Source organism: Anoplolepis gracilipes, chromosome 9, assembly GCF_047496725.1.
Source record: "Anoplolepis gracilipes chromosome 9, ASM4749672v1, whole genome shotgun sequence".
Taxonomy (NCBI): domain Eukaryota; kingdom Metazoa; phylum Arthropoda; class Insecta; order Hymenoptera; family Formicidae; genus Anoplolepis; species Anoplolepis gracilipes.
The window spans coordinates 1113244-1136101 of record NC_132978.1 but is presented as its reverse complement, the minus strand read 5'-3'; the positions used below and the strand labels follow the sequence as shown (position 1 = coordinate 1136101).

At 29.2% G+C, this 22858-nt stretch overlaps 4 protein-coding genes across 5 annotated transcripts; 2 read left to right on the top strand and 2 right to left on the bottom strand.

Annotated features, from left to right (window-relative positions):
* Positions 1 to 82: 82 nt before the first annotated feature.
* Positions 83 to 12377, bottom strand: Imd (death domain-containing immune deficiency protein). Its single transcript, XM_072899138.1, has 4 exons — positions 12240 to 12377; positions 3029 to 3398; positions 905 to 1245; positions 83 to 730 (listed from the first exon to the last, which is right to left on the bottom strand). Exons 1-4 carry the CDS (start codon positions 12297 to 12299, stop codon positions 596 to 598), a joined length of 906 nt encoding a protein of 301 aa, XP_072755239.1. The 5' UTR covers positions 12300 to 12377; the 3' UTR covers positions 83 to 595.
* Positions 12378 to 12461: 84 nt separating this feature from the next.
* LOC140669353 (uncharacterized) lies at positions 12462 to 15016 on the top strand. Of its 2 annotated transcripts, none has more exons than XM_072899130.1 (5): positions 12462 to 12599; positions 12950 to 13171; positions 13432 to 13833; positions 13918 to 14102; positions 14592 to 15016. In XM_072899130.1, the coding sequence occupies exons 2-5, from the start codon at positions 12983 to 12985 to the stop codon at positions 14875 to 14877; spliced, it is 1062 nt and encodes a 353-aa protein (XP_072755231.1). In that variant the 5' UTR covers positions 12462 to 12599; positions 12950 to 12982; the 3' UTR covers positions 14878 to 15016. The 2 variants fall into 2 exon arrangements, with proteins under 2 accessions (XP_072755231.1, XP_072755232.1); XM_072899131.1 differs by having other exon boundaries at positions 12582 to 12688.
* A 183-nt stretch (positions 15017 to 15199) lies between these two features.
* LOC140669359 (protein C1orf43 homolog) lies at positions 15200 to 17287 on the top strand. The gene is made up of 4 exons (XM_072899145.1): positions 15200 to 15561; positions 15647 to 15803; positions 15882 to 16101; positions 16251 to 17287. Exons 1-4 carry the CDS (start codon positions 15403 to 15405, stop codon positions 16441 to 16443), a joined length of 729 nt encoding a protein of 242 aa, XP_072755246.1. The 5' UTR covers positions 15200 to 15402; the 3' UTR covers positions 16444 to 17287.
* Positions 17288 to 17371: 84 nt separating this feature from the next.
* LOC140669346 (focadhesin) lies at positions 17372 to 22530 on the bottom strand. The gene is made up of 9 exons (XM_072899113.1): positions 22163 to 22530; positions 22017 to 22082; positions 21761 to 21915; positions 21427 to 21618; positions 20737 to 21188; positions 19682 to 20569; positions 18209 to 19499; positions 17793 to 18120; positions 17372 to 17588 (listed from the first exon to the last, which is right to left on the bottom strand). Exons 1-9 carry the CDS (start codon positions 22214 to 22216, stop codon positions 17430 to 17432), a joined length of 3585 nt encoding a protein of 1194 aa, XP_072755214.1. The 5' UTR covers positions 22217 to 22530; the 3' UTR covers positions 17372 to 17429.
* Between the last annotated feature and the right edge of the window lie 328 nt (positions 22531 to 22858).

The following is a 22858-nucleotide window of genomic DNA, read 5'->3' as shown; positions in this document are numbered from 1 at the left end:
AGAAGAATACGATTTTATATTTATTATTTATATAAGTATATACACATAACGCTTTAATTTTATATAAAATTTAATTTAAATGTATAATTTTAAATATGCCGATTTTCAAATGTGTGTGGATTTGTGTGACTACAAATTAAATAAATAAGATATGTAACATTCTGAGAAAGTATTGTATGTTTTTTTTATTTCTGTAAGATTTTACAGAATGAATGATAGAAATGTTGTGCATACATTACAATATTACATATAGATACGTGTATTGTGCAAAATGATATTAGATTTGTCGTAATGGCCGGATATTATTAACCAAATCATGTTCCTGCTCCTACTGCAGGTTCATTCTAATTCCGTGCAAAGCCAAATTGAACGAAGACTAAATATGAATTAGCTGAGTCAGCCATATTCTGTTCACCAATTTGTATTAGATGAATGTATGCGTTCTCCGTGACATACCTTGTACATATAAACTACTAAAGTGCTAAAGTACGATGTGTATAAAAACAATGGAATGCTATTTCGAGTAAAAAAGATCACAATCATTCACGTATATACAATAAGTATTAGAGATTGTCTGTGCCATGCCGGACTAAAATTAATTCTTGCGAGCCGCGGTTAATCTCTCGACACAATCGTATTCCTGACACGACCACAATATACTAACTAACACGCCAAGTTGGGCATCCCGTGTGTTAGCTTGCTTCCAATCGAGCAGCAACTGATAGATTACCTGAAATTATTGTATACAGGTGAAAATCCACGAAAATGATTGTTACTAACTTTAAAGTTTATTTTGGAATATTTAACTTTTGAATAATACTTAATACTTTTATTAACATAGTCGCGAGCCGATTGTATCTTGCCGATTTTTTTAGAAAACTGAGCTCAAATATTATATATTTACCTCGTCGATACCCTTGTGCCTGTAATTCTCTTCGAACTGTTCGATCTGTCCATCAGAGTACGAGAGTCTCCGTGCAACGTCTCTCCATCCGTGTCCGACATGCGTTTTAATAACAAGCAAATCGTCAAATGTGAGCTCCTCTTCGCATGTGCTCAACTCTTCTACGTTCTCCGGCATCGATCGGTACTTGGGTTTCGACCAGGAAGCCGTCTCTGGTTGTGCCGCGGATGCGTTATTACTCGTCGGATACTGATTTACATTACATATGTAGCTTGTCCGCGAGCCGATCTTTACTCCGTTCGAATTAACGATGTTGTAATTTATGACGTTCGTGCCTTGTGCTAAAAATTAATTTCAGATAATTATTAAAAAATATATATAATTGAATAAAATAACTAAATATTGAAAAAGCTATAATAAGACAATAAGAGTCTTTAATAAAAAAATTTTTATAATATGTACATGATATAACGTTTTTCATAATCAGATGTAATTGTAAAAAGATTCGCGTTCTCTATGTGAAATTATCATGTAACTAAGGCGCTTATAATGAGCCCTTAATGCTTTGATGCACATATATCAGTTCTTGATTTGAGACAATATTTATTAATCAGTATTACTTATTGTGTATGAATTATTCTATTATGATGCGAAGAATTAAAAGATTTAAAACAATTGATATAAAAATTTCACGATGTGAATTCTTATCATCGATTCGGATCTTATATATCGTCGTATGTGATATCACAGATACAAATTAAAAAATAAGACGAATGGAGTAATTTATTTTGTGATTTTTCCCTGAAGCACCAAAATACATAACAGTCAAAAAAAATAATTTAATTTCTTTTATATTTTTGCAAATAAACCTGTAACTTGGTATTCCCCGTTGAGTTTACACAGAAATCCAATCTGGAATTGATATATTGTATTATCGTGATAACGCACAAATATGTTATCTTAGTCGTAAAGATCTTTATAACAGGAATATGAAAAAAAACGAGATATTTTTATCTCATAAATCGGTCCAATTTTGACAGTTTTTTGCGCGATAATTTACTCTTTCTCATAATTCCTCTTCTTTCGAATTATCATTAAATAAAAATACGTTTAACTTTCCAAAATGTGTAGCAATTAGCATTGTAATTCTTTTAATTGCATCGTATCATTTTTCCATTTGTGTAATTTATTACACAATAAAGCTTTAACTTATTTCTATTTACAAAAGTAAGTCGTACAGTATAATTTAGTCGTATAATTATACTGAAAAGGTTCTCATCTACACTTAAATGATCGTCTACGCTTATTGTTAGTAAACATTCTCCAAAGATTTTTTACACAAGATATCCAAATATTATATTTGTGCAAATTAAATTTAATGATAGTGATTCCTTATCATCGCTTTATGTAATCTTTCTAATTATTTGTTATTTATATCCATTATAAAGAAGCAAACATTTTTCTTATATAAATATATTCTTTCTCTTTATCAAGTTATTTGTAACTTGGAAATAACGCGCAATAACGAAAAAAAATGTTTAAAGCCGAGTCTACAATGGACGCAAACGCAAAATGCAAGGCGCAAGCCGCAAGAAATCACAGTTAAATTTAGAGAAGAATAATCGAATTAGATTGATTAATTTCTTGCGATTTGCAACTTGCGTTTTACGTCCATTATAGATTCGGTTTAAAATAAAAATACTGCGAATATTAAATAATTCGTCACAATGACATGCCTTAAAAATTATATCTTGTCTTAGTTTGAAATTTTATCAATGTTCTTCGCAAAATAATTTTTCAACCATTCATTTAATATTTTGCTTTTATTTTGTTAATCTCTTTTTTCATAAAAATATAAAAACAATAGCCATTTGGTGCAAGTAAATGATAAATTATATGTATTATAAATTGCATTGATATTCAAGTTATAATAATTTGGGATGTTTGATGAATAATAATCTCCCAAGAATACCAACACATTTTCAGCTTTCTTATGCAGTTATTTTAGTTTGCTATCCAATAATCGCTTCGTAATTTAATTTTTCCATCATAGCTTATAATTAATATAGTTAGCATCTCTTCGCTTTTTTAGATTAAATATTCCTCTTTTAACATATAACTTACTATATTTACTGTGTTTTGATTTCGTCTTCGTCCTTGGTCGTTTATACTCTTTCGACTCGCTCGTGGACCTTGTGTCGCCGAGGTCTTCTGGTTTCGTGCAAAAGTCAGTGGGCGTTGTAGGCCTCGCGTTGTTGGGTACCGATTCCTGTTGTGGCATCGAAATGTCATCATGATGTTCCTTTTCCGGCGTGACAGGTGCCGATTTAGACTGTGTTTTTCTCAATTCTTCGTCCGGTGTCGGTGGAAGATTATGCGTGTAGCCCTCGATTCCGGTTCGTGGCGGATCTGGTTTCGCGTCCGTTGTCAACATGTCGTGAAACCGGCGCGACAATTGAGACAGGATCGGCATTTTCTTAAACGCTCGATGTGCCTAAAAATGACATCTTAACATTAGAACGTTGAAAATAGAATCATGTTCTGACAATCTACGTTTTCTAAATGAGACCAAAATGAAACTACTTATAAATATAGATTTTACGATATGTCTAATTCTTTAATGAAATGTACGGTCCATTCTTTATATGTAATTATTAAATAAAAAGAAGAGTCATCTTTTTTTTTATTTCAGCTCATGTTGCCTGTAATTAGAAAAAAAAATCCGTGATTTTTTAGACACACGAAATAGATTATTAGCGCTTTCGGGGTTACTTAAAACGCACGTGCTACACGCGATGTTATTCAATGCGCAACGACTAACGTCAAACTAGACACTCCTTTCATTGTTTTTCCTCGTCAAGTAGATACAGCTACTAATAACCAATGTAGTAGTTTTCTCAGAGACGTGCGTCTATTCAAATTCGCATTCTCGCATTAACATAACAAAAGATATGACTACGAAACAGAAATGTCTATGAGAAAGCGTATAGAAAAATATATTTCTGTGAAGTAAACTTAAAATAGAAAATCAATTACAATATTTTTTAGGAAAAAATTAATTTATTAACTTTTTATATATTTTTCTTTAATTTAATATGATCCTAAACCTTTAATTAATAATATTCTAATCTCTCTTTTATCAAGGAATTATAATAATAACAACCAAAAAAATAATATATTTCAAACAATTCTCCATAATGCGTATACCGAAAGGATGAATATAGATTTGTTTGGGTACAATCATAAACGTATATCATTACTGTAATTATATGCAATTCTGATATTAATGATCTATTTATAACTCATGCTTCCGGCTATTATCAAATGCATTATTCGCTTGTAGAGTATCCTTTGAAAATACAACTCTGAGCAAATTAGCAATATGAAATTGAAGAGCTTTAGTATGTGTATATACATATTATATATATATATATATATATATATATATATATATATATATTCTATAGATGATTTTACAGATGATTGATATCTGATGCAAATATAGGAAATTATAGCAAAGGTTATATGTACAGAAAAACACATATTCGAAACTGCAAACATCGCACAATTATTACATTTATCAAACTTAACTCTCATTACTATTCATATCTAGAATACTAGATAAATATGTCGATATACAATAATATTTATATATTATTATCAGAGTATTATAAAACAAAAAAAGAAAATTTATTTTAATTCGTGTAATATAAAAGCTCCAACATTCTTGTAGTTCTTTTCATATTCTGCTAAAGAATCTCGTATGATTTGAATATTGGAAATTCCTGCGTTTTGCATCTTGTTCATTTCTATATCGATAAATAGTATAGATAGTATAAATAAATCCACAGTATCATCAGACTTTATGTACGTAATTATCATTTAACAAAATTCGTTGAGTCATCTGACGTGATTCTCCTCGCACGAGCATAGAAAAATTTTCAGGAAATTCCAACGTTTGCCTTGGTCGTGATAAAAGAGTCAACATTTTGACCTGCACGGAAATTTTTCTATATGCCTTTTTCCTAGAATTTCTAATTTATAAGTGTTTATTATATTATGCATCTATTGTACAAATATCTAACATGCAAAGCAACCTGTTTATTTGACTCTATACATCTCTCATTTACCTCTGACATTTAATTAACATCTAATTAACATAACTTCACTGATTGCTCGTATAAACATGTTAACTCGTCAATTATATATAGAGCCTTGAATAATTTTGAAAATATTCTCATTTGATAAATATTCTCGATTTTCTTTTTAAATAAATTCGTAATTTTTTTCTTTGTATAAAAATGAAAAAAATAAAAAGCATACATACATACATTTTATAATAATATTTTGTTCTAGTATTAAAATAAACAACAATCTTACGTTCAATATTGAATTGCACGGTCAATTTGGAAAAGAAAGGATTTTTTACCATTTTAGATTTTTCAACATGAATAATTACATTAACTTTTATTTATTAATTTCAATGTTTATACAAAATTTGTATTAATATTTCGGGTATTCATAAAATATTACAAAAGAAGCATTGCTCCAAATGAAATATTTGTTAAAGAAAAATTCAAAATTTATCAAGGAAGTTTTGATAGTTGGACTTTAAAAATTTACATGCGATATGTAAAATAAGATGCATAAAACATCCTGATACATATCTTTGTCAACCAAAGAATAAATCAAATCTGTTCCAGTTTGCTTACGTTGTGCAAACTGATTATTTCTCGGCATTATTATTATTTGCACTGATAATACGATTTCAAATCTATATCTCAAATGTTAAAAATGGCAATATATTTTTAACCACAGTTGTGAAAGCGCATACAAATGCATATATACGTGTGTTATCATTGTTTTATTTCGTAGATCCAAACATTTGATGCGGCTCTGATAAAGTAATTAATAAATTAATTATTTAATAATAGATTAATTAATAAAGATTAATGAATAAATATGTGTTCACAATAAAATTCGTTGCAATTATACAAATTATATATTGTAATTAACAACAATCTTATAATCTTTTATAATAGACTAGAGAAATTTTTTAACTAATAAAAGAATGAAAGAGAAGAGAATATACTTTTTAATTTGCTAATAAATTATTTCCTTTATACTATTTTTTAGTTTTCTTTATACTATTATACAAAACAATTTAATATTATACAAAAAAATTTGTAAATAGGTGAATATGTAGAAAAAGAAGCAAAAAGAAGAAAGATATTGATAATTCCTATTGACATTCCACTACATTGCTGTCTATTGCATATATACAAATATATAATGTTTCTTATCATTATCAACTTACAACCGTAGTTGACATATGATATCGCCTAGACAGGATAAAAATTTGATGAATTTGTTTTCAATAATAAACAGAAAAAGTGTTGATGTATATGATTTCCAGTATTTTATCAAACGACAGAAAAAAAAGGTACTTTGAACTTTTGATCCGGGAAAAGTCTCAATAAGCATTAAAAATCTATGAAATTTCATAGAAGAATACAATAAAGAATGCAAAACTCCACGAGTATAACGACCTTTCGTTAAATGTATGAATCATTTAATTGAACGAACCAGTTAAAGGACGTTACTCTTTACGATACACATTCAGCGGCCAGAAAAATAACACAAATGCAGATGATATTTCTCTCTCAATTTATGTAATAAAACCTGAATCGAAAAGAGCAGGAGAGAGAGAAAGAGAAAAATATATTTCTATACAAATATTTAAATATAAAAGTGAGGCAGTGTATTTATAGAATTTTTTGCCAGTACTGTTACAGATATATTTTCGAAGATTCCACACTGATTGCATATATTAAAAAACTTTCTTTTACTTCGCATCTCTTTTTAAGTGTTATATTTTCAACACATATTGAAATATATAGTATTATATATAAATGAATGTTTTCTCTAAAATATGTCTAAGATACGTACATATTAAAATTTTCGCAATCCAATCCTATACTTTTTCATTTTTTATTTTGTGAACGTGATAGAAATTCATGGACATCTTATACATTTCGTGTCACATTTAATCTTTAAGTTCGACACAAAATGCCACACCCTTATCACGCACATCAGTTAATGTTTTCAATTTGGCATGGTTATGTCACTTGTGTGGAGTAATATTTATAGAACATAATATTTATACGACATGCAACACTACTGGATTAAAAGATATAATGTTTCTAGACGATAACGCGCATCTCCAAAATAATTAATTAGCCGAAAATCCAGCGTATCGCGCGTGAATATGCAATTTTTTATTTCTCCAAATTTTGATAAGGTACATTTTTCGGGCCGTTTTCCCTTGTTAGCTTTAAACGATTCGTGTTTATAAGAGATTATCGGTTTTAAGCGCTCAGTAAGCAAAGTCGTATTTTCTCGTATCTGTGTCGACGAATTTGATCGCGTGAATTTCAGATAAGTCGCCCAAACGTAAGCATTATACAACACATTTCATGTAATGGATTTATGTATAAAGTTTTTACAATTCTGTTAAATGCATTCAATCATAATAGATATCTCTGAATAATAAGTGAAATCGATTACTCATCACGGAAAAACACAACATTATGAACCGTGTTGACGTTTATATTTAGCACTTCTTTTAACGCTTAATCATTTGTCTAATGAAAAAAAAACGACCAAATGATTAGAATAAGAAGCAAATTATGAATTATGAAGTGTGCTTTAGATTAATTAATTTAATTTTTTAATATTATTTTGTTTTATTACAATTTAAAATGCCATCTGCACATTGAATTTTTTATATACAAACAACGTTATACGTAGTATATCAATTCTTGAGGATATACATAGCGATGATTATAATGGAGATAAGAACGCTAAAAGAGGATGTGGCTGATTGCCGAGTGCCGTTGACAGGGTTGACACCGATAGATTCATTTAGAACTCATTCGACGATCCATTAACATGACATGATAAATGAACAGTTGTAATAAATGATAAAACATTTAATTAAAAAATGTCTTATTTAAAGACATGTAATGATTTCAGACTGCAAGCGTTTAAATTTCAATTAAAGGATATATAATAATATGCAACTGCGTTTTATCTGTATACAAATAACTGTAATGTAATTATTTATTTATCTAAATTTAATTGTAATGTAATTAATTTACTTATCTAAATTTATAAATTTTACGATGACCAAAATAGTTAAGACTGCTAAATTAAGAAAAATACTCCACATAAAAATTACACATGCATATATACATATATGTATATATGCATTGTCGCAATCACATGTAAGTATCAAATTATAATATCAGTTTCAATTACGGAATTTCAATTATGCTTATTCACAGTTATTTTATTATAATTATTTAACATAAATCAATATTATATGAAACAACTAATAAGAAGAAGAGAGCAATATATTTTTGCAATATATCAGCAATTATCGATATATATGTGCGCAGATAATGCGAAAACAAGAGTACAGCAAATTTTATTCAACTTGTTGCATAAGTACGTCTAATGATGTTAACTGACGCATTATGATTCATTGTATACTTTTTATCGAGTTAGTCTGAAAATAGGCTGTTTTCTTCGCGAATTACTTTGTGCAGATCGGTAACTTCATCGCGTCACTGGCAAGTACTGCACATATGTTTGCACGGTTCAGTGACAATCATCGTACATCAAACAGAACCTATGTATATGTATGTGTATGCGTACAAAACGGCCTCGCCATCTGGGTTTTCCAGTGGCAAAACCTGTTCTTTATTCCGCGTGGCAATGCTAATGAATTTGATAGCAAATGACAGACAGACTCAGAATGGAGAACAAAGCCTGATTAGCTTACTAATCAAATGACAATAGTTTACAGCGGAATTTTCATGAAAGATAAAATTTTAGCAACGAGATTTCTACATAAGATAGTCATAACATCATGTTTGTCATGTATAATCGAGTTTGTGTAATCTAAAGAGATTATCAGGATCGATGGATTGTCAAAATTAGAAAAACATGAAATTATTCTGCATACTGGTTATTTTTGGTTTTCAACTAATTCATAATCTGGTGTAACAAAAAAACGACAGATGTTATTTATCTCGATTCAATGTGTGTGATTTATATGATATGTACATATTAACTATTATGATAAGTTTAAATTTAAACTATTATAGAAAAAAATATCCATCTTGTTTTTATATAATTTATTATTTTTTTACGTGTAAATATTCATTTTTATCATTAAAAAAAAACACTGAAAGAAAATAAAAGACATAAGACTCTTCGTGTTGCTTCTAAAATCTATTCTACTATTTTAATCACCGTTAGTAATGGATTTAACTTTCAATATATAATGAGCATAATTTTATATATTATGAGTATATATTATATATAGGCTTTATATATTATTACCTGTACATATATTATTGTATATATTTGGAAAGATCAAGTTTCGAAAAAACCAAATTGATAGTTACTACCGTCGATGTAATAATAATGCATAGATATTTATCAAAAATAAAAAATAGATTTGTAAATAAGATGTTTATATAAATATATTTTTTATACATCTTCGCTAAATAATCTACTAAGAATTAAAAACAAATTCTGATTTTCAAAAAATTCGCACATGCAATTCAATAAATACAAACATGCAATTTCTTTGAAATTACTAATGAATGTACATTAATAAAGAATATCGATAAAATTGACAAGTAAACCTATTCATACAATTCGCAAATTTATTAATGGAAAACTTTAGAATCAATTGTAGAGGCTTTAGATACCGATTGAGATAAAATAGAAAAATTTATCGAGAAATACTGGTTTCCGTCACAGATGGTAATTTTACCATAGATATGCATCGTCTCAAAGAGGCGAGATTTATAGAGATTTCTAAAGAATCTTAAAAAAAAAATTATAAATAATCTTCTACATATCATTACTAACACCAATCTAAGAATTAATGAGTCATAGTGTATAATCATAGTATCGAAGAAGTTTTATTGGTATATTATCGGTTATAAAATTATTATACAACAAGACAGACCTTTGATTTAAAAACATTTTCACGCTACATATGATGCAAAAATATAGATTCAATCGCGCTTATGATAATATTTTAATATTAATAATTTTAATGCAATGTATATTTTAATGCAATATATTAGCATATATTATATTAGATTACAATCCAGTGTGTATATAAATACAAAAGTACACATAATACATGTCAATGTATATATAATTGGCTTTTAAAATCAGTTTCTAGAACTCTCATTCATACGAATCAAAAGAAAAATTTATTCATAAAGTTAAACGATCGGATCGGAATTATATTATAAATTCAATTTCAATCTATTGGTTGTTAATCTACTTGATTTAATTAGTTTTATTATGGAAGATAAATATCTTTCATAATTCAATCGATTAATTGGAAATTCTTTTCAAGTCTATATTTTTAAGTTAATATTTTTCAAAAATTGTAATCTTGTTTTTAATAAAAATTAAATTCGAGAAATCAAGCTATATTTACAAGTAATAAATATGAAAACATGTTCTCTCTCGGCGTAATTTTTAATCTTTTAAATTCTGCCATTATCGAAAAAAAACTCATTCCAAAATACATGCATGAAATTCTTGCCACAAACTGATAAGATTGACTAGACTCTAATTGCATCGACAATTATTCGATTAAGTTATTTTAATTAATCATCATTTTTCAGTTTTTTTTTTCTACGTCGCAACTATATTGTAAGTAAGAAAGTAAATAATGAAAAATTGATCAACGATAATAATTAAGACCAGATTCAACACTTTTTTTCTAGCTTTAATAACAATTTAGTGTTAATATCATTCCGCGCGATTTAAAAATAAAATAACAGAAAAACTACATGCTCTGTTTCAGTATCAAACCGCAGAATGACATTGGCTGTGTGGTCGCAAAGTGAGTAAAGAAAGAAAATAAAAAAAAAAAACGAGAATGAAAATTATCTATGCCACTTAAGATTGCAAATTCTTCGATACGGTTGAACTTCGATATTTCTGTTGTATAAAGAATGACGAATTCACATCATTATTCAAGTGCATTTAAAGCTAAATGATTGCAGTTATTTACAAGTGAAAGGTAGGTAGTGATAATTAACACATAACGCGCTGATTCTGATTAATGATATTTTTTGTTTGTATTATAAGCACAATTTTATAACTTAGAATAATTATTATATATATATATATATATATATATATATATATATATATATATATATATATAAATTAATTTGTCGTAAATTGGATTAATGTTACGAAAATGAATTAATATACTAACAGTGTATTGTTATAACTTAGAGAGTCTAATACAAAATCTAATAATAATTTAATGTGCGTTTAACATAGCACGCGCATAGAATCGAAAAGTCATACTTAACATTAAATACGTGATACTATGAATCAAAAAACAATATTTAAGGAGCCGCGATGGAAAAGAGGAAAACATTCAAACCAAATTTCCAATCAATTTTTAAATTGTTTTTTTTCCAAACTGTAAAAAAAAACATGTTGAAATGGAAAAAGAAATGTTACAGAATCCGAAATGATGAAATTCGACTACCATAAACTATCTATTTCCTACAATATTATTTTTCACAAATATGATAAAACTATGAATATTATAATTGTGCTTTATATGTAATATACGGGTAATATTTATTCATAAATATCATGCGTTCCGATTATTTGTTTTTTCAGTTAATAGGTCAGTGATAAATCAAAGTTCACAATGTGAAATTATTTATCAAGTATCGAGATCAAATGAATAACACCAATGAATTATATCTATGACATCACAATTGATTTGCATCGAACGTTATCGTTCACCGTATCGTTCTATCATTTTTATGCGTCAGTAGTAAACGTGAAAATTGTGTGCTGTGAGTATATCATTATAACGTAATTTCCATGTCATTTGCACGTACAATACACATCGAAAGCATTTATCGTGTATTAAAAACACAAAGAAAATTTCTAAAGTTTATTTGAAGTTTACGAGAGTAAAAATCGCGTGAGAGTTGCTTGCAATTGTAGCCAATTATCCATCACAATTTATACATGCTCATTATAATTTCAATGTCATTCACGAGCAGTTTACGCACACACATGGAGACCCAGGCAACACAAATATCTTCGACAGACAAATTTCCTTTCGACATTTTTTTTTAGGAAATCGATGTTCTAAGTCTAAATACTCGATTACATTCTTTGCAGGGTCTCTCGGGATTTTATGGTGATTAGAAAAATCCACAGAAATGGAGATTTCTGTGATAATCATTCTCATTCTCACCTTGTTGCCGAGGAAGGTTGGACGCTCAGGCAGATCGGCGTTTCTCGTGGACGTGATCATGGAATTGTTTGGAATTGTTTGGCTGAAATCTCGCTGTTACTGTTGCTTGTCGATCGTGTATCTCACTTACGTATGACACTCCGCGACACAACTCAATCTACGCGTCGATCGTGGTCGATCGCCAGCGACTGACTGACTGATGCTGCCTGTCAACTCCTGGACTCCTGGCCCTGGCTCGCCGAGGCCGAGGCTCGATAAGCCGCAAAGACGCGTGACCGACCAGAGAACTACATTGTGCATTCGTTTCTCTTTTTATAAAGCCTAATACTTGTCTGGTCTCCAAATCTCTTTACATTAAATGTACGATGACGACACTTCATTTAATGATAATAATCTAAAATAATCGTCACTGATAAATGCACGCAAGAATCCACGAAAAATGACATGACGTATTGATCAATCTATACGATTATTTTCTCTAAATTGTTATTATTTAATATATAACTTTCTCAATCTCTTGAATTTTTCATAATTCGCTGTGCTTTATAATTTATAAAATCTAATATTTAATATAAGAATTACGTACAATTAATGTAACTAATATATGTTTATTATATAAATATCCAATTATGTGAACTTTTATCTATAAATAATTTGTTAATAAGTAGTGCTGAGATAAATACAAAAAATTTATTGTAAAATATACACAGAGAGAAGCTCACGTTAATAAACTACAATCTACAATGTCGAACGAAACATGTGCGACACAATGCAACACGAGCGAACTGATGCTAGAAAATACAGATTCGGAGGTCTTTTTCCAAAAGTATACTTTGTCAGAAGAAACTACAGCGAGACTAGAATCCATCAGGAAAATGATGGAAGATAATATTGCCCAGGCTAATCCTATGTGGAAAGTGATAGCAGGAGAGGTTAGAATTGCATTTGGTATGATCTTTGATAAAATCTTGTTTTTTTTTTTTTTAGATTTGCTTCTTATGAATTAATAGTTAAGGAGAAATTGTTGAAAATTTGGTATAAAATATTTAATCTTTAAATCGACAAATTTTTTCCTCTCTGTGAAATTGAAATAATCATTGTCTATATATAATGAATTAGATTACTTAAAATTATATATATATATATATATACAGATAATTTAACAAGTTATACATAAGCTATTTAATTTAAGGATGAAGAAGAAATAGGTTCAGAAAGTGAAAACAGCGATAATGATGAGGAACCAAACCAAAATGAATCGCAGATACATGACCAATTAATGGCGTCTACTCAATTTTATTTTACACAAGCTGAAAGAACATTTATAGAACCTGAAAAATCTGTTGCTGTGTTGCCACAAAGATGTGATATTTTAGAGTCTGTTTGTGAAAGTTTAGAACGTAATAATGGCAGATTAGACTTTGCTCAATTAGAAAATCTGTCCAATGAAGATCTTATCCCAGTAGTGGATGAGATAACAGGAAAATTAAGTCCAAAGGGTATTTATAATCTGTGTGCTTCAATGAACAATATGACTATCGAACAGAGAATAAAATATCTCAATATATTGTGCACACATTTGTTGCTACCAAAGGTAAAATAACATATTACTGAATACAATTATTGTCTGTTAATCTCTTTCCTTGTAAATTAATTATTTTTCATATTGTGATCACAGATAATTGAACTTGAAGAACCGTCTCGTTTGTTGTCATCTGCAATTGTGGAATGTATTAAAAACTTTCCTGACGAGATTCAACAGTTTATATTTGTTCCTCTTCTCAATGCTGAGTTGAAAGACACAATGTTGATCACTACTATTGTGCACACATTTGATCTGCAAAAAAAAATAGTTCTTTTAGAGTATGTTTTATAATTCTGTATTCTTCCTCTCTTTCTCTCTGTTTTACATACATGATAGATTCATAATAATTATTCTTCAGAATTTTTAGGCTGAAATTAATACATTATGTACGTACATTACTTGATATTCTCAGACTCATATATTTCTAAATTTCATAACATAATAACTTAATAACACTGGCATTTTTAAAAAAATAATATTAAATTTTTTTTATTATAATAAAACGTTATTACTGTCCAAAATGCATAAGAATACAAAGTCTTATTGCTAAAGGAGAGTCTATTATTCAAATATACAAACAGATTATTAAATTTAATAATGTTTAAATTAATTTTTACACATTTTATTTATGATTTTTATATTCTTTACAATTTATTTTGAAGAGTAATTATTTTATATAAATACACATTTTGTTTTATTTAAAAAATTTTGAATTATTTTATGAAATTTAATAATTTATGTTAAAAAATATTAAATATTTTTTGCAGAGAGTTTCTTACACATGTCAAGGAGCTAAAGTCATGGCACATATCTATATTGCAAAATTTCTTATCCTTAAGATTGGACCGTAATATGATCAACAAAATTATAAAATTGCTCTCAGGAAAGGCGTTTTATTATTCTAAAGACAAAACTTTTGGAAAACTTGTGTTGTCATTTTTAAAAATGAATACAGCACTGTCTCAAGAACAGAAAAATTTAATGGCTGAAGTCATTGCCGTCAATGAAACGTTATTCAGAAAACCTATGGAAAATATCTTAAAGAATATGTAAATCATTAAGTGACATTTAAAAAAATTAATAATTAAAAGAATTGATTAATGTCAAAAGTTTTCTCTGATTGACAAATTTACTTATATATAAAAAAGAGCTAAAGATTTTGTTTTATTATTCAAAATCTAATTTTTGTATAGTTTTTAAATGTATTTCCAGATTTATATTCAGATATACATCAGTAGTATAATAAGGCAGATAAATCTATAAAAAAAGCTTTATTAATTAAAATAATATCATTCATTTCATCAAACTTTTTTCTTATAATAACTTGGAAATACATACATAGATGTAGCCACGATAAATAATTATTATTTCTGACTTCTGACGTTTCACCTACACTTATGGCTTACGGCGAGATCCGCGCGAGATCAGTGACTCTATGCGCTGATCAGCTGACTCGTGATTTTTCCATTCGAAAGTTCGAATTACGTTAATATCCAATACGATACATAATTTTTTCATAAAGAATATAGTGCTTGTTGACAATTATTATTGACAGATCGCTTCGATTGTCGTGCAAAAATGACAGAGGAATTGTCTGGTGTAACCATAGTGATATTTATAGCAGCGGGCGTTTTGACAATATTGTTGCTATTTATCTTCGCAAAACGACAAATCATGAGATTTGCTCTGAGATCTCGTCGAGGTCCTCATATTCCTATAGGACATGATGCGAAAAAAGTACGTGCTTCCACAATCTAATATAATATTTCGAGGTTAACCTGCTGTTATGTACCACTGCATTATTATTTAATAAATGTTTCAGTCTTTAAAAAAGGAAATAGAGAGGAGGATTGAAGTAATACCTAGAATACAATATGAACCACAACTGATCAGTGATCCTAGGTACATTTTGACTCCAGGAGGTCAAGCTCCGCCACATTATTATAGATTGAAAGCAGTTGACGATGTTAAAACTTTAGGTAAGTTATCATTGCAGTTGTTGTGTTAATACTATTTCATAATACTATTTCATAATACTATTTCATGTGTGTTTACAGAGGCAGAAATTACAAAATATGATAACTGTTTAAAGAGACATCCCTCAGAGAATCTGAGAGCGTACTTGCTCTCCACACTTGCCACTCCATTGAATGGAAGTGGTCAACGTTTAATACATCAGTTCTGTGATTTGTATGAACATGCGAGACATGATCCTACTGAATTTGGTGATGAGGAATATCAAGTGTACACTCGTTTGTTTCTAAAGTTAATGGATGCGTAAGTACAAAATATTTACTTATTATTTAGCTTTGCAACAAAAAATGCTATACTGAAAATATACTAACAATCAAATATGCCTTACATATTGCTGAGAAGAAAAAATATAATTTTAGATATTATTAAAATTATTTATTAAAATTATTTAGGGCGCGTTTATTGAAATCATATCCAAGCAGTAGAAAGTCTAGTCCTAGTCGTACACCAATCAAAAAGAATGTGGAGACAAAGAGAAATATTTTGGAACCGCGAATGCGTTTACCAGAAGAACAAATTCTAACTGGCTCGAGACCTAATACTTTAACAGTAATGACATTAGACAATAGCGAGACATCTGTGTAGCATTATGAGTGCCGTCACATACAACATATGTGACGAGGAAACTAGATAGATATGATAATTCAATAATTTTGTATGAAACTACTACGTGCAAATGAAACGTCCGATTTAGTTAGAGAAATTATTGAGATGCATTTTTATTTTTACGATAAGTAAAACACACTTGAGGTCTTCACATTCTATTCAAGATGAGTATCAGTATTAGTCGAATAATATTTTATAGACAATGAATATTTTCTTTTCCATTTTGTTTATTACTTTTAAGTATATAAATTTCTATTTATACAAATCAGTGTTAAGTAAAATTTTTACATTTTTTACATAGACATTGCTTGTGAAATTACTGTTTTGACAGGTACTGATGTATATAAAAACAAGTAGTCAAAGTAGTCGAATTAGAAAAATTAATAAAAATTTTTTAAAGCGTTTACTTTATCATGTATAATTTTCATGATAATTAGAGTATTAAATCAGTAGTCATTAATCGTGATTACTACAATAAATATATTTTCTTTATTAATTTCAAACAATTCAATATTAAAATATATACAGTGAATAAATTCATATATCCCTAAATAAAACTCAAGAAAATGTTTAAAATTATTAAAAGATAATAGAAAGTTGCCTTTTCTTTTAAATGTTTATATATTTTTCAACAATGACGAATTAGCATATCTTTTTCTACATATTACTGTTTAAATGTAAAAATATTTAATAACTAATGAATTGGGAATTAATTATGATGTGTAAAAAGATAGATGTGTGTGAACCTATCGAAATTTATCGTAACTATTATTTTATTAGCAATAAAACAGTAATGATATTTGAATAAAATTGTTAGGAATATATATAGATTATTTGTTACAATTATAGAATTTAATATTATTATTAATGACGTGTAAGGCTGAATAATATATAAATAGTAAATCAATTCAATATATAGTATCTTCCTTTTCTTTATATAAAAATATTTTATGTACATACAATTTTTAGTTATATGTGGGGATATAAGTTTTGACTGACAAATAATTTGTCCACTGTAAATTATAGTCTTCTTCATGCCTTAATAAGAATAATGCGCTTTGAAACGCAGATATATACACATCAGGTATGGAACTGGTCCTCATGTGATTCAGCCATTTCATAATCTAAACAAATTATCAGTACCATTTATACATATATCATATATTTATGTATTATATAGATGTATTGTCCGTTTCACATACGACGAAAAGTTTCGACGATTGTAAAATGTAAATTAATGTTTTTTTTAGCTGATAAATATATAATACAATATTAAAAATCTTTGTAATTTATTTAAAATATTTTATTACGTAAATATTTACACATACCTGACAAGATATAGACTTCCACATTTGTCGGTCAATAAGCACAGAAATGGCTTGTGGAAACAATCTTATCCTTTCATCTCTCAAATTAATTAACATTTCTTTTTTCGGCAATAGACAATCCATGCCGGATAAACAGATGATCGAGACGAATAAGATATCATAGTAAAAGATTATATTGTTTTTTTCATGTGATTCTTCTACTATAAGCACATCAATGTAACTCATGAAACTCAAAATCCAATCTTTTTGGGATCCAAGATTATAGGATTTCAATAATCTCAACTGAATTTGCATTCTTTGTACACTTTCTAATAAATATTTTTGTATCCTGTGAAAAGAAAAAAAAATATTTTTATTGGACAATCTCTGACTGGAAATTAAATTTATTATAATTGTTATAATTATTTAATATTTACTCAGGATTAGACTCAGCCATATCGATAAGTTCATTTAGCCAAGTGAGTGGTGTGTTGATAGAATTGCATTCCCTGAAGGATACTTCAGTTCTAACAGTAATAGCATTTCTTAATTTTTTTGGCGTCACTTCAAACCAAATACTAGGTGATGTCATTTTTTCAATGTCTTTGTCCAATAATTCCATCACAGCTGCAAGATATTTTTCAACATATTTGGATGTTAAATCGACTTTTTCTAATATCTCTTCCAACATACTGGTCAACATCGTGCGATTTCCCATAAGTATCACGCTGCTTTTTAAAGCAATGGTGTACGAAGACACAATGTAGTTGAACAAATCGATCGATTTTTCATCATTGAATAAGATTTGTATAATGATGTAATTGAGAGAAGTCTCGAGAAATTGTTTCAGGGAACTGGGCTGAATTGCTTGACACAGTTCGTCGAGATTTGAATAAAGCACTAAATGTTTTTCATTTAGCAGCAATCGACCAGCTTCTGATGCAGATGTATACATTGACAAGAAACTTTCCGTAAGTAATTTCGCCGATGCAGAGATTTGACAGTGACGGCTTACAATAGACAGACTGTATTCTTTAGCTTCCTCCGATATCTGCATAGTTTCTTTCAAAAAATCCCATTTTACGTTCGGTAATGGTTTTTTGTACTTGTGAGCGAATATGCGTAGACATTCCACTATGGTTCTCTGATTACTTGGATCTGCCTTGTTACTTCGTCTCAGATATTCGCCGACGGCTTTTATTACGCTCCTTTTGGGCAAATACTTGTAATTGTGTGGTTCTCCTTGCGGCCAATTGTATATTCGCGACCTGAAGCCACTTAATTCGTCCTCGATATAAAAAATTAAAAGATCTCCAGCTGCCGATAAAACGCTTTTATTCACCTTCTTTAACATCTGGATCCAACAAGTGCCCGGAATATATTCTAACACATCTTCGAACTTGTCAGTTTCATTAACTGTCTTTTCGGGATGAGCGTGAGACGCTACGAGATCTAATCGAAAATTCAGAGGCAAAGCGGTTAAAGGAACTCGTTCTAAATGATAAGATCTCAACGCTTTAAACGCCGCTTCCGCGACCCTTGTGTCTTCGCAAATTGCGTAATTCCACAGAAGTGTTACGATGTCAACGATGAATTTATCGTAGTCGTCGCTTGCGCGAAACGGATACGTAGGAATGTCCGCGAAAAACTCACATAGACTCTCCAGAACCACAGTGCGTTTTTCTTTACGCATCTTTGGCGCTAATACTTGCCACGTGGAGTAGATACCTGTCAAATAAAATGTCAATAAAACGTGGTCAAATAAAATGTGATCTGATCTGTATAAAATCACAAGGAAAACAAACAAAAAACTGTTATTTTATAAAAAATTATACATATAAAAAAAGGAGTAGTTAATAAAACTATAATTTAATATTAAAAAAGAAATAACGTCTAAAGATATAGTGTACCTATAACTGCAGCGTTGCATAGGGCAGCGATGCTGTTGAGCGCAAGTGCACTAGCAGCACCGCCGTTCTGATCGACGCATCGGTTTAGGATTTGCGAAAGCAACGGTACAAGTTCCTCACCGTGCTCGGGTCGATTCTCACAAATGTATTTAATCGCCTGAGCGCACGTCACGTCCGAGTGCCAACTGTGATCGGCTTCCATAGTATCCATCAGAGCAGCGGATATAAAGCGGTAGCAGCGCGGCTCCTTCTCTAATGCTTTTGTATAAAGCTGGATCGCAAAGTACTTTAGCGGCTTGCCGCTGTTCAACATTGTATCCAACGTGTGGATGACAATTGGCAAGTTCTCCTTGGACATGGCGAACTCGGGAACGGCTAGCAGTAGACACTTCAAAGTAGAGCTGTCGCGAGACTTGGTTAATTTATGTAACAACAGCGATAGAACGTGCGACGCGAAGGAGTTAATCTCCCGTGCTATTTGTACGAGAATGTCACAAGTTTTCTGTACAATGATGGGTTCATTACTGTACAAAAAGATTCCACACAAGATAAGCTTGCACATAAATCTCAGATCGATTGGTGCGAATGATAAGTTTTCCAACCATGGTAAAATGTTATTTCCCAGAGAATATAGAGTCATAATGAGTTCTTTATAAAATTGGATATGTCTATTGCTGTGGCTGAACATAAGTAGCATTTTGTTTGAGATAATACCATCACCAGTGTCCGTTTGTTTTTGTGACATTATTCTAATCAATAATTCTTTTGATAGCGCTAGTGCATCAGAACACAATAGTGACGGATAAGCCAGCCATTTTAATAAAGATGCAGCTAACGCATTTAATAATATGATGTTGCACGGCCTTTTGGTCTCCACGATGACTGTACCTAGAAAATAAATATAAAATCAATCAAAATTAAAATTCACGAAATTTTAAATTTTTTAAAAAGATAACTTCATATTATTATTTTAGATTTATTATTTTTATATATTAGCATTTATATATATATATATATATATATATATATATATCCTCTCTATTAAATGTACTTACATATCTGAAGAGCGTCGAGCAAATAAGTTGCAGGGCATATTAAGATTATTTCCGTCATCATAGCTATCGTGATATTTCCTATATCATAATCAGACGAATCGATCAGATCTAATATCGCGTAAAAATTTTGCATTGGTTCATGACCATATTCTAAAAGCTGTATTGTTAAAGATGCGATTAAAGGTATCAAAGCCGTGCAATATTCTTTGTCTCCTTTCAACAACGATTCTTCCACAAGCTCGAGCACTCGACAATTCGCGTCGATGCAAGTATCTACACGATTCGTACACAACCAAAGTAAAATCTCTACTTGTAAATCCAAAGTGTCAGTACCAGATTTGATTAAAAGTTGCCACGTCTCATGCTTGCAGCTCTCGCACAAGTCCATAGAGGGATTACACAATATATACATGAATACAGGTCGCAATAGTTTTATGCTTTGTTCTGTAACACTGAAATTTAAATTAATTAAAAATTAGTGTATATATATATATATATATATATATATATATATATATATATATATATAAAAGTTACTTTTCTCAATAGATAACAAATGAATATATTTTATCTTTTTATTCATTGTGTTTTTATCAATTATATTTTTTGGAATCTTTAGTAGACATTCAATTATAATTTATAAAAATTTATACTATAAAAATTATATATATAATATAAAAAAAAACATACAGTATATTATTATAATACATGATGAGTTTCATTTGGTTCAACACAGATCTCCAGCTAAGTTTTTCCTGATTCAGGATTGTGATAAATGGATGCTGATTAGGCACTTGAAGAGTATATTCATTGTATTTATCCTGCATTTTCCAATCCAATATCAAAAGTTGACTCACAGCTGTAGTAATAGCTTGATAATTTCTGCAAATGTCAATTATAATCAGTATAATATAAGTATAATAAGTATAATAAAGTATAAAATATCATTACATAATATAATATGTGAAATAAATCTCTATAAATATATACATCATTAATAGCTATTTTAATTTTTTTTACATACTTTGAAGAAGATAAGCATGCCATGAAGCTTGCTAATGCAGATTTGACATCCCATAATCCAGTTTCAACAAGCACAATCAATGCTTGACACGCAGATGTACTGACTACAGAATCATTACTGTTGCATTTAGATGAGAGCAATTTAAATTCTGCTATCTGCAAAAGAAAAATATATAAAAATAAAATAAGTACTAAATTAATCATATAATGTACGTATTATCATTGAAATATTAAATTTAAAATTTAAAATTATTTACTTTTGAAATATCCTTTTCTTCTACCTCCAACTTTTTCTTTATCACATCAATCAATTTAGATATTGCCTGTAGAAAAACAATCCAATAATAACATAGTTGTACTAAATACAAACAGGTAACCAGTCTTTAATATTATTGATATTTACATGAGATATCAAAGTGGGATTTTTTGATTTTAATTTATAATCAATTTCGTCCATGGTTTCCTATATCAAATTATCTTTCACAAACTTTATTCTTAATAATTGTCTGTAAAAAAAAAATATCCTCATATGAGGATTCATGTGTGCTCATAAAATACAAGCTGAACTTTTATGTTAATTAAAAAATATTAGATCTGTCTCTTTCACTTTTGAATAATAAACATAACCTAATTTTATCAGTGATTCATGATGCTCGCAGTCTTGTAATACTATGTTGGCTCTAAGGGTAATAGCCAATCACAGATTCTACCGCTACCTAGAAACTGCGCGACTGTTGTCTGCGCATTATAATTATGCGCATGCGCAGTAGACGCAACGATATATAAATTTTTATTGTAATAAATAATATATATTATATATTATAAGAAATAGTTGTTATATATAAATTTTAATATTAGCAACTTTCAACATCGACCAAATTCATCTACGCCTGCAAATTTCTCTCCCTCTCTCTTCAGTTCTCGAATATAGCGGTAAGTTTATATTCAAGCTTTAATATGCAAGGTAGATAGTTAAAAAATTAAAAATATTCAAGTCTTTATTCAAAGAACTAAGTTTCAATGCATTTTTAATTTCTTTTGAAAGCTTTCTTTATTATTTTCATCATTTTGACGTTTCATTATTTCTACAAGATATACA

Coding starts and splice junctions, on each gene's coding strand:
- Imd (XM_072899138.1), bottom strand. CDS start 12,299: ATGATCACGTCCACGAGAAACGCCGATCTGCCTGAGCGTCCAACCTTC. Junction 3,399..12,239: donor CAACCTTCCTCGGCAACAAG/GTGAGAATGAGA, acceptor TGTCATTTTTAG/GCACATCGAGCGTTTAAGAA. Junction 731..904: donor GGCACAAGGGTATCGACGAG/GTAAATATATAA, acceptor CAATAATTTCAG/GTAATCTATCAGTTGCTGCT.
- LOC140669353 (XM_072899130.1), top strand. CDS start 12,983: ATGTCGAACGAAACATGTGCGACACAATGCAACACGAGCGAACTGATG. Junction 13,172..13,431: donor GGAAAGTGATAGCAGGAGAG/GTTAGAATTGCA, acceptor ATTTAATTTAAG/GATGAAGAAGAAATAGGTTC. Junction 14,103..14,591: donor AAAAAAATAGTTCTTTTAGA/GTATGTTTTATA, acceptor TATTTTTTGCAG/AGAGTTTCTTACACATGTCA.
- LOC140669359 (XM_072899145.1), top strand. CDS start 15,403: ATGACAGAGGAATTGTCTGGTGTAACCATAGTGATATTTATAGCAGCG. Junction 15,562..15,646: donor TAGGACATGATGCGAAAAAA/GTACGTGCTTCC, acceptor TAAATGTTTCAG/TCTTTAAAAAAGGAAATAGA. Junction 16,102..16,250: donor TTTCTAAAGTTAATGGATGC/GTAAGTACAAAA, acceptor AAAATTATTTAG/GGCGCGTTTATTGAAATCAT.
- LOC140669346 (XM_072899113.1), bottom strand. CDS start 22,216: ATGGACGAAATTGATTATAAATTAAAATCAAAAAATCCCACTTTGATA. Junction 21,916..22,016: donor AAGAAAAGGATATTTCAAAA/GTAAATAATTTT, acceptor TTTCTTTTGCAG/ATAGCAGAATTTAAATTGCT. Junction 21,619..21,760: donor GCATGCTTATCTTCTTCAAA/GTATGTAAAAAA, acceptor TGACATTTGCAG/AAATTATCAAGCTATTACTA.